This window comes from Octopus bimaculoides, chromosome 12 (assembly GCF_001194135.2).
Source record: "Octopus bimaculoides isolate UCB-OBI-ISO-001 chromosome 12, ASM119413v2, whole genome shotgun sequence".
Classification (NCBI taxonomy): domain Eukaryota; kingdom Metazoa; phylum Mollusca; class Cephalopoda; order Octopoda; family Octopodidae; genus Octopus; species Octopus bimaculoides.
The window spans coordinates 59,507,381-59,518,947 of NC_068992.1; the positions used below are offsets into that span (position 1 = coordinate 59,507,381).

Below are 11,567 nucleotides of genomic sequence, written 5' to 3' on the forward strand. Positions count from 1 at the left end.
TGAAGAAAATAATATATAAAAAAAAATAATATATAAAAAAATAACTATACCAATACATTATATTGTCTTTGAGCTTTTGCAGTTCAATGGTAGTTCATGTATATAATGGTTGGAAAAATAAGGATGCATGAGAGCTGAGAGTTGTGTTAGGTTTAAAAAAAGGGTTAAAAGTTTGTGTTAAGCAGGAAGTGTGGTGTCAAAACAGGAAGTGTGTGTAAGGGGAGACAAATGTTTCAGTCATTAGACTGTGGCTATGCTGGAGCACTGCTTTGAAGAAATCTTAGTCAAATGAATTGATCCCAGTACTTAATTTTTTGCTAAGCTTGGTACTTATCCCGTCTCTTTTTTAAACCACTAAGTTACAGGAATATAAACAAACCAACACCAGTTATCGAGCAGCAGTGGGGGACAAACCTGGCACGCGCGCGCGCACACACACACACACACACACACACACCTATATAGATATATACAATGAGCTTCTTTCAGTTTCCATCTATCAAATCCACTCACAAGGCTCATTCTGAGGCTATAATGAAAGACACTTGCCCAAGGTACCATGCAGTAGGACTGAACCTGGAACCACATGGTTGGGAAGCAAGCTTCTTACCATACAGCCATGCCTGCGCCTTTATATATAAAACCAGTGCAAAAGGGGAGGGACTGAAGTGAGTGGACACGAGTAGAGGCGGGGGTGTTAGGAGGCTGTGTTGTGGGGGAAGGGATTTGACGGATACATTGTGTGCAGGTAGGTTAGTGAAGATGTGAAGTGAGAGTGGTAGGTAGAGGGGGATGAGAAATAGAGGGAGTGGTGAACATGGGTGGAGGTGTTTGGGTTATGATGGTATGTGGCACAGCTGGTTGTGTCATGATCTGAACCAGTCTTTATTTGAAGTTCCTGTTTTTCTTGGTATGGTTAAAGGACCATGTCTTCCTGTACATTTTGGCAAGATTTCTTCAGCTGGATTCCCTTTCTAACACCAAACAATTACAGGGTGTACTGGATGCATTTAATGTGGCAGCGGTGCTAGAGAAGCTGCCTTGTTGCCTGTCAGACCAAAGAGTTCTCTTTGGATTATATCTTCTCAGTTCTATATTCTTTTGTTTTATATTTTAGGTAACCAAACTGATCAAGGCTGACAAATGTAATTTGCAGGCGCAAAAAATACTCTTTGATGCAATTGGATTCAAGTTTCTTGTTCGGCTGCTGCGTACAGGTAAGACAACACACAAACATCTCTGTTAATTGTTAATTATTAAATGGCTTGTAGTTAAGAAGTTCTCTTCCCATCCAAGTGAGTTTGTGTTCAGTCTCATTGCAAGGCACCTTGAGCAAGTGTCTTCTACTAAAGCTCCAGGCTGACTAAAGCCTTGTGAGTGGACCTGGTAGATGGAAACTAAAAGAAGCCTATTGTATATGTGTGTGTGTAGGTAGGTATTTCCTGTCTTCTGTCTGGCGATGGAGAAGCATTACTTTGCTCGGAAACATTTGAGGGTTAGTGACAGGAAGGGCATCCAGCCATAGAAAATCTGCTTCAATAAATTCTCTGCAATCTGTGCAAGCATAGAAAAAATTGGACATTAAATGATGATGATGATATACATGTTTGCATGAACTTATATTTACCACTTGTCTGCACATCCATTTCACTCACTTGTAAATGGTATTATTTGCTTGCAGCTCACTATGGAAGCATGTTTAGGTTTCTTGACATGTGAAAACTTTGTAAAGAAAAGGTTTGCTTTGAACACGTTTGTTTCCAGTTCTTCATATAAGCATAACTGGGCTCTTTGTTCTTTGATAGATTAGGAAATTATTACCTCACTTGGTAATAAGTGGTGGATGGGAACAAAAAGGGCAACTGGCGATAGAAAACTCTCCCCAACATTTGTCTAACCCATGCAAACATAGAAAAATAGTAGTTAAAACCATGATGATGCATGTGTAAATGTCTGTTAAGCCTGATGTAGGGCCAGTGGTTATCTCGATTTTCATAGTGTGACACATCACTGTTGTTTAGCATCTGTTTTCCATTCTGGCATGGGTTGGACGGTTTGACAGGAGCTAGCAAGCCAGAAGACTTCACCAAGATACTGCCCTAGATACTTTATATGAAGGTTTCATTAGATTCCTACAACTCCATGGGTTACATAGATCTCTATTTGGCTGTGTGGTAAGAAGTTTGCTTCCCAAACACATGGTTCTGGGTTCAGTCTCACTGTGTCATAACACTTTGGACAAGTGCTTTCTACTATAGCCCTAGGTCAATCAAAACTTTGTGTGTGAATCTGATAGACGGAAACCGAAAGAAGCTTGCCTCTGTGTGTGTTTGATGAGTGAGTGTCTGTTTGTATCTCCTTGTCCTGACATTGCATGATAGTTGTAAAATGATTGTCACTGTCATACAAGCTGTTTCGTTCATTTCCAATATTCTGCAGGCCTTGTGCTAAAATGTGAACATGTCTGGCCATGGGAAAACATTGCTTTGTTTCGAAACAGTCGAGGGTTGGCAACAGGAAAGGCATCTAGCCAAAGAAAATCTGTCTCAATAAACTCTGTCTGATCCATACAAGCATGAAAAAGTGGATGTTAAAACAATGATTATTTTATAATTTCATTCTAGGTTTACTCTCATCTCTGACGTTTATATTTTCAGCTAAAGTACCTGAAGGATGCAATAACTACATCTATAAGTCTTTGTCTCTCACCATTCTCTCCAGTTTCTCTGGATTACAAGAAGTGGTAAGTCTCTGTTAGTGTTACTATATTATGTGGGGGGTTTTTTGTCCTCTTCCCCCTAAGTTGTACTGTATGTATATCTATGTATTGTTGATATTTTGTCCTAATATTTAGGACATGAAGAATGGTATAGCTCTTATTTTAAAGTGCAAACTTCATGACTATAATTGTAAATTTTATTCACCATTCAGTGAAAACCCCTTTTATATCTTAAAGATTCTCAATGCTAAATTTGTAGATGATAATGGTAATAATAATAATAATGATAATAATAATAATGGTTTCAAATTTTGGCACAAGGCCAGCAGTTCCAGGGAAAGGAGTAAGTTTAATTGCATCAACCCCTGTGCTCAACTGGAACTTATTTTATCAACCCTGAAAGGATGAAAGACAAAGTTGACCTAAGCAGAATTTGAACTCAGAATGTAAAGATGGAGAAAATGCTTGGCATGCTAACTTGTTGCCTTTAATCCTTTCTACTATAGGCACAAGGCTCGATATTTTGTGCGAGGGGGGATAGTCGAGTGCATCAACCCCCAGTGCTTAACTGGTACATATTTCATTGACCTTGATAGGGCAAAAGGTAAATTTAGCCTTGGCGGGATTTGAACTAAAAAATGCTTAGTAGTGTTTTGTCCGACATGCTACTGATTCTCCCAGTTCACCACTTAATAATAATAATAATAATTTCTGACATAGGCACAAAGGTCAGAAGTTTGTGGGGAATTGCAACCCCTGAAAGGTGAAGCCGAACTCTTACAATTCTGAACCCTTGTATCTATCTATGTAAGATAAGAACTAATACAGGAATTACGTGAATGTCTTTTGTTGCCCTATTTCTGTCTTTTAATTCCAGAAGGAAGATCCTCGGATGTTGACCTCTGTCCCACTCATTTTAGATGTCCTCGTCTCTTGTCTCAAGTAAGTGATATATTTTATTTTACTCACACACCCATTCATCCTCCCCACTGGCTCACTCAACTTCTCCAGTACCCAGTACACTTACTGAGAACCCCCCCCCCCACTTCCCTTTCACATTTACATCTCTCTCTTTCTACCTCAGGCAATCAAGTTTCCCCTCTAATGCAAGACTCTGCTTTCTGTCCCTCAGTACTACAACCCCCACCTCAGTCGAGGAGGGCCTTGTCTTGCAAGTTACTTGGTGGCCTCACTGATGCTGGTGCCACTTAAAGAAAAAACACCCTATAGACTCTGTTGGCATTAGGAAGAGCATCTAGCCATAGAAACCATGCCAAAGCAGACTTCAGGGTTTGGTGCACCCCTCTGGTTTGCCAGCTCTTGTCAAATTGTCCAGCCCATGTCAGCAAGCATAGAAAACCGATGTTAAATTATGATGATGATAAGCAGTCCTCCCTCCAACAACCCTACTTTGTCACCACCATTACCACCACCACCACTAGTAACTTACTATATTTCTGTTTACCACCACTACCACCATGTCTTTCCCACCACCATGAACCACACATCTGTTTATCACCATCTATGGTATATTTATATGAGTGTGTGTGTATGTGTATACACACACATACATACACCAGATTTCTATACATGCTATCCTGTCAAATACTTTCTCCATGTCAATGAAGGCCATAGTGTTATATATCTATTTCTGTATATATTCCATTGTAATTGTAATGGTAGAAAAGTTTTGTGTTATAAATTTCTTTCACACAGTATCGAACAAACACAGGATGACAACGAACTGACAGAAGGAGAGTTCAAATCCATGATTGACAGTTGCTACGACTGTTTAACAGCTGTTTGTATGACAGACAAAGGAAGGACGGTTTTAATCGACTCCAGATCTGTGTCTCAGTTGTGCACCTGCTACATACATGCAACATACGGTACAGTAGTGAGAGTTTCAACTTTTATATACAAGGTGGTATCAAAAAGTTCCCAGACTAGTTCTGCAGCGTGCCAACAGATGGCAGCACATGGTTGTGTGTGCAGTGGGAGCTAGCAGCGATCCATGTGAGGCAGTGTGATGTGAGACATTGCTGTGTTAACTTCACAAGATGTGAAATTTGTGTTTTTGTGATCACATGTATGCTGCAGTCTGTGATTTTGTTATAGGTAGGAAGTTGGAACAAAGAGCCAACGTGAAATTTTGTGTTAGACTTGGGAAGTCTGCTACAGAGACATTGAGCATGCTTCGGCAAACTTACAGCAACAAGGCAATAGGTTGCATGCAATGTTTTGAGTGGCTTGGAGGCTTCAAAGGCAGAAGAACATCTCTGGAAAATGATGAATGGTCTAGAAGATCTGCCATGAGCATCGTCCCTGGAAATGTGGAGAAAATTCACCAGCTTGTGTTTGAGAATCGTCAGAGGACAATCAGTGATGTTACTGATGTTGTTGGTCTGTTGTATGGGTCTGTGCGGGCAATCCTAATGTCTGGATTCTTCACAACGACAATGCACCCTGTTACCGGGCTCTCTTCACTCATAAGTTTCTTGCCAAAACCAACATAGTACCACTTCTGCACTTGACCCATTCACCAGATTTAACACCTGCAGACTTCCAACTCTTCCCCAAGATGAAAATGCAGCTCAAAGCTCACCATCTTAACACTGTTGTTGAGATCAAGTGCAAATTACAGAACGTCCTCGACTCACTTACAAAAGATGTCTTCCTGGATTCTAAAAGTGGCAGAAATGCTGGGACCAGTGTATTGTTGCTCAAGGTGACTATTTTGAAGGAGTTGATGTTAAAACTTAGCTAAAATAAGTTATTTTTTTAATAAAGATAACTAGTCCGGGAACTCTTTGATACCACCTCATAGATCTGTGGATATGTGTTTCTGTTTATGTGCCTTTGTACCTGTGTATGTGTTTATCTGTGTGTGCCTCTATATCTGTGTATGTGTCTCTGAGTGTATGTGTATTTGTCTCTATCTCTCTGTGGTATGAGTCTATGTCTGTATGTGTATATGTGTTCTCTCCGTATGTGCTTCTATATTTGTGTGTGTATATACCTGTATATCTGTGTGTATCTTTTATCATTTTATCCTTTTCTTGTTTCAGTCATTTAACTTTTTCATCATCACCTCCTCCCCTCTTAAAAGTTTTTGTCTTGCATGTACTTGGTAACCCTGTCAGGACAGGTGCCACTTAAAAGCATCCAGTCCACACTCTTGGAGTGGTTGGTGTTTGGAAGGGCATCCAGCTGTAAAGACCTTGCCAAAACTGACCTTGCCTGTGCTTGTGCCACATAAAAGCACTAAGTCTGCTCTCTTGATGTTAGGAAGGACATCTAGCTGTAAAAATCCTGCCATAACAATCACAGAAGTCTGGTGCAGGCTTTGGCCTGGCTGGCTCTTATGGTACCGTCCCACCCATGCATGGAACATGGATGTTAAATGATGATGATGATATATGACATACAGACACAAACATGTACACAAAGACAGACACACATACACATAACAGCACATACATACAAATAGAGAGGCATACACATAGATGCATACACATAGATGCATACACATACATGTGAGCGGGCTGTTTAGCTTAATTGTAGAGTACTCAGCTGGTATGTGAGGGCTACAGGTTCAACTTCCGTAGCTGCCTGCTGGCAACATTTTATTGGCTTAGCTGTAGCTGTGTGGGAAGAAGCTTGCTTCTCAACAACGTGGTTTTGAGTTTAATCCCATTACATGGCATCTTGAGGAAGTGTCCTCTACTATAACCTCGAGCTGAGCAAAGCCTTATGAGTGGATTTGGTAGATGGAAACTGAAAGAAGCCCATCATATATATGTGTGTGTTTGTGTATGTGTGTTTGTCCCCCCCCCCCATTGGCATTTGCCAAAAGAGACCAAAAGAATAAGTACTAGGCTTAAAAATTAAAACCCCTCAAGGCAGTGCCCCAGCATGACCACAGTCAAATAGCTGAAACAAATAAAAGAATAAAAGAATCAGTGATTATGGTTAATAGCTCTAATAGGTTTGTTCTTAAAAATTTATTTCAAAACATTTTTTATTGCTTTCCTTGTACAGGTAACCACCGAGCTTTGGTTATAATCCAGCAGATTATCTCAACAAATGGTGCTGAAGTTTGGACAAAGAATATGAAAGGTCTCCAAGAGTTACTGGGTTATTTAGGAGAGAATTTCTCCCGCTCAAAAGTAAGTCAATGCAAATATATGTAAGTATGTGTGCGTGTACCTTTGTCTTGATATCATGTGATGGTTGTAAACGAGCATCACCATCATACAAGTGATGTTATTTCCAGTCTTCCACAAAGAATAAGCTTGGCTATGGTGAAATATTATTTTGCTTAGAAACAGATGAGGGCAGGTGACAGCAAGGGCATCCAGCCATAAAAGAAAAATCTGCCTCAATAAACTCCGTCCGGTTCATATAAGCACGGAGAAGTGTTTGTTAAATGGTATAATGGTCTTGTTTCAGTTTCCATCTACCGAATCTACTCACGACACTTTTATCAGCCTGGGACTATAGTAGAAGACACTTGAACAAAGTGCCATGGAGCAGGACTTAGCCTGATGCCATGTGATTGAGAATATCTGATATTCACCATTTCTTCTCTGCCTTAAGCTTTGAGTGATCAAATTAATCTGTCAAATGTAATACTTTTTTTATTCAGATTGTTTTGGATTAATTATGCATTATATCTCATAGCTTCAGAACTTTGATGTGGTGTATTTTTAGAACAACAATGAAATGAAATTATTATTATTATTATTTTTTTTTTTTTTTTGCAGGAAGTTGACAAATTCCAGTTTTGTGATATTCTTGCCAGTGTATTCACCAGTGTCTCAAAGGTTTGTATTACGGATTGTGGTTTTCCTTCTCAATATTTCTAAAACCATTACTACACAGGGAGATTGAACTGGGGATCTTATGATTACAAAGCAAACTTCTTAATCATTCAACCATGTTGTGTCCCATATTCAAGGATGGCATCATCACTTTTTTTTTATCATTTAATGTCTGAGTTGGATGGAATCTGTTGAGACGAAGCAGGATGCCCTTCCTGTCACCAATCCTCACCTGTTTCTAAGACAGGCAGTATTTCCTCATGACCAGACATGTTTTCATGGATGACGGGAAACAAGGGACACTATTTGTATGGCGCTGCTGCTTGTTTATAGCTATCACACAATGTCAAGACAAGGAGATGTAGGTTCTAGTCCCATTGGCAGCCTTTGATTTTTGTTTCTCTCTAAAACTGATTTTTAACTCAATATTTACACGCTATCATTTATAGCTTTATTTGCTTCAAGATCCACCGTCCCCCAAAAAAGATCTATTTCATGTTCTCTTGAAGTTTATTAATTTCTTATGACATCAACATACAATTTTCATTGGTAAGAATAAAATTTCTAGAATAGAAAAAATTGAAAAATTGCTTTGGTCTAATGGTAGAACATCTGTCATGTCTACAGTGGGAGGTGGGTTCAAATCCTATAGGCTGCCTACAACTTTTTTATCCAAACGAGTTTTTTAACCTAATTCTTCTAATAATTACATGCTGTTGTTTATAACTTTATCTGCTTTGAGATTCACCATTCCAAAAAAAGAATATATTGTTATTGTTGTTTAGGACCAAATTCCAGCAGGTAACTTCAGTTGGCAGAAAAATATTCCCCAAGGATTTATGGATTTGATTAAGTCACGTCTAGGTTTGTAAACCATTTTCTCTACTTTTAATCTTTTAACGCTAAAAGTATTTTTTACCATAAATGTGACGTTCCTTATTATACAACCACAACATTGATTTTACAGAAGATTTGTTTCCAAGACTTTCCAAACAAGTGGTGGTCATTTTGGTCAACACACACTAAATTAAACAAATATTAAATTTACATAAATAATCAAATGAAATACAGGTACGTTAATATAAATCAGTGGTTACCAAAATTTTTCGGGCTGCCACCTGCCTTGACACCCAGGCCACTTTCCTAGTGACCCCACCCCAATTAACCATCACAAACTTAGATCTCTTTCTGCAGCCAATTCAAAGCAACTGTATTTCACAAATAAAACCTAACCTAATGAACCCATTATTTTGTTGTTTTTACATAAATCACTATTCCCTTATCACCCCAGTTTTTACATAAATCACTACCTTATTATCACCCCATTTGTTTTCAACATCCCCTTGGAACTTTCCACTGCCCCCAGGAGGGCAATACCGCCCACTTTAGGAACCACTAATATAAATGATACAAGTTTATTGATGCTGTATTGTACAAGGTACTGTTAAACAGAGCTGTTCAGTCAATTAGTCTGGTGGCCATGGGAGTTTGAAGTTCCTGTTTGTAAATTGGTGCAGATTATTAAGAGGTTCCAAACCATCAATGTTTGGAAAGTTGATGTTGTACTAGGATTTGTATCTCTCTATCATTTCTGTCATAGTTTTTACATCCATTTTTGCCTATGCTAGCTTGAATCAGACGTGTCTTCTGATAATGTTCTATGATCAGATACATTTCCTTACACCAAAATTTACTCAGTGGTCCAATCATTTATTAGCTTCTGGATGTGTGGTTAAGAAGCTTGTTTTTTCCCAAATATGTGGTTTTCGGTTCAGTTTGATTGCACTGCAATTTGGGTAAGGGTCTTGCTACTATAGCTCTGGGCCGACCAAAACCTTGCGAGTGGATCTGGTCGACAAACACGAAAAGAAGTCCATCACACACACACACACATATATGTGTGTGTAAATATATATATATATACTGTAGATCAGATAAACAAGCACAGGTGTGGCTGTGTGGGAAGAAGCTTACTTCCCAACCACATGGTTCCAGGTTCAGTCCCACTGTGGGATACCTTGGGCAAGCATCTTCTACTATTATCTTGGGCTGACCAAAGCCTTGTGAGTGGATTTGGTAGATGGAAACTGCAAGAAGCCCGTCGTGTATGTATATATATGTATATGTATGTGTTTGTGTGTCTGTTTGTCCCCCCAACATCGCTTGACAACCAATGCTAGTGTGTTTACATCCCCCGTAACTTAGCGATTCGGTAAAAGAGACCGATAGAATAAGTACTAGGCTTACAAAGAATAAGTCCTGGGATTAATTTGCTCGACTAAAGGCGGTGCTCCAGCATGGCCACAGTCAAATGGCTAAAACAAATAAAAGAGTATATAAATAAAGGTTTCTTTTAGTTTCCATCTACCCAATTCACACAAAGGCTTTGTTGTCCTGGGGCTATAGTAGAAAACATTTACCCAATGTTCCAATTTGTGGGACTGAACTTGAAGCCATACTCTAATCATTGATTGGAAAATATGACTCTCCGTGGTTGCTTGATATCCTAGAAATAACAGCCGTACATCCCGAGTATCATATACTTGTATCTCAGTTTTTAAAAAATATTTTTTGGTAAGTGTTACTAAATTATTTCCCTATATTTTCAGAACAGAAGCAAAGGGAATCGGTATTAATGCTAATCTCTGTGATTGTTGAGAGTTTAGGACCAGAATTTTTGCTGCCTCCAAATCTCCCTGATGCAAAACCATTTCTTTTAGCCATAAACCTGAATTCAGTGGAAGTTGGAATGATCATTCCATTTTCTCCTTTGGGACAGGTAAATATAATTAACATTTTGACTGTTTCTTTTCGATATAGAATGATGGGACACAGGGGCCAGTGAAGGATGAGAGTGACAGGGTGAGAGGAGTGAGGGAAATGGAAGGAAAGTAAGAGTGAAAACTGAGGAAGATGATAGAAAATGTGATGAGGACAAGGGAGCTGATAATAAAAGGGGATGGAGAGAATAGAGTAGAATGGAGAAGATGGGAAATAAGAGCCAGTGCTGAATGTTGTGAAGAGAAATGGGATGAAATGGTTGTGTCAATAAAATTGTGCATAAAGTATATAAAATGCATTAAGTAACCATATTCCAATTTCCTTCACTTTTCAATGATTAGCAGAGGAGCGACCATCTTTTGATACAGACTCAATACAGGCCAAGCTTTCAGGTTTTATGGATCAAGTTTTCAGAAATAACCCAATAGGTTTACTATTCATGGGTCCTGCTACTTTACCATTGTGCTACTTCATTCACTTTCTTGTAACTCTGGGTATCCTCTGACACATCCTCACCATCACTTTCTTTCTTTTCCATCTGGGGTAACTGTATATCTCTCTGCAACAAGACACCTATTCCTATCCCTCTAACCTACTTTAGCTCCTCGTTGCCTAGCATAAAGCCACCTCCCTCAATACTACACCTGTTTCAGTCAAGGAGTTCTTGTTTGGCAAGTTACTTGATATCTTCAGTAGTGCCGGTGCCACGTAAAAAGCAGCCAGTACACTCTGCAAAGTGATTGACATTAGAAAGGGGACCCAGCCACAAACCATGCCAAAGCGGATGTTAGAGCTTGATATAATAACCCTATAGTATTCAAATGATTTTGTCAAATGTAATGATTATTTATTACCTCCGCCGAGGAAGGAGGTTATGTTTTCATCGGCGTTGGTTTGTCCGTCTTTCTGCAAAATAACTCAAAAAGTTGTGAACGCTATTTGATGAAACTTGCAGGAAAAGTTGGTAACAATACAAAGAACAGATGATGAAATATGGTAGTGATCCGGGAATTTTTATGGATTCTTGAAGGATTTTTCATTTGTTATATTTACTTTACATAAATTATTGTTATGTTCTTTGATTATCTCCCTTGAAAACACATTCATCGTTTCCACATAACCTATGGTGGTGTTGCTGTTTCCAAAGTTTATTTTCGTTTCTCTATTAGTAATTTTATTTGCGTTGTGTGTGTATCAGTCAAGTTTTAGGTAATTGTTGTTTCTTTTTAGTTGTATGGTGAAAC

At 38.9% G+C, this 11,567-nt stretch overlaps 1 protein-coding gene across 1 annotated transcript in view; it reads left to right on the forward strand.

Annotated features, from left to right (window-relative positions):
- LOC106868460 (neurochondrin) overlaps positions 1-11,567 on the forward strand; it is a 26,084-nt gene that overhangs the window by 1,625 nt on the left and 12,892 nt on the right. The window contains exons 2-9 of the mRNA XM_014913733.2: positions 1,118-1,217; positions 2,658-2,743; positions 3,597-3,661; positions 4,436-4,608; positions 6,761-6,888; positions 7,486-7,545; positions 8,328-8,406; positions 10,152-10,321. Of these exons, the coding sequence (XP_014769219.1) occupies positions 1,118-1,217; positions 2,658-2,743; positions 3,597-3,661; positions 4,436-4,608; positions 6,761-6,888; positions 7,486-7,545; positions 8,328-8,406; positions 10,152-10,321 (861 nt within the window). The remainder of the gene's footprint in view (positions 1-1,117; positions 1,218-2,657; positions 2,744-3,596; positions 3,662-4,435; positions 4,609-6,760; positions 6,889-7,485; positions 7,546-8,327; positions 8,407-10,151; positions 10,322-11,567) is intronic.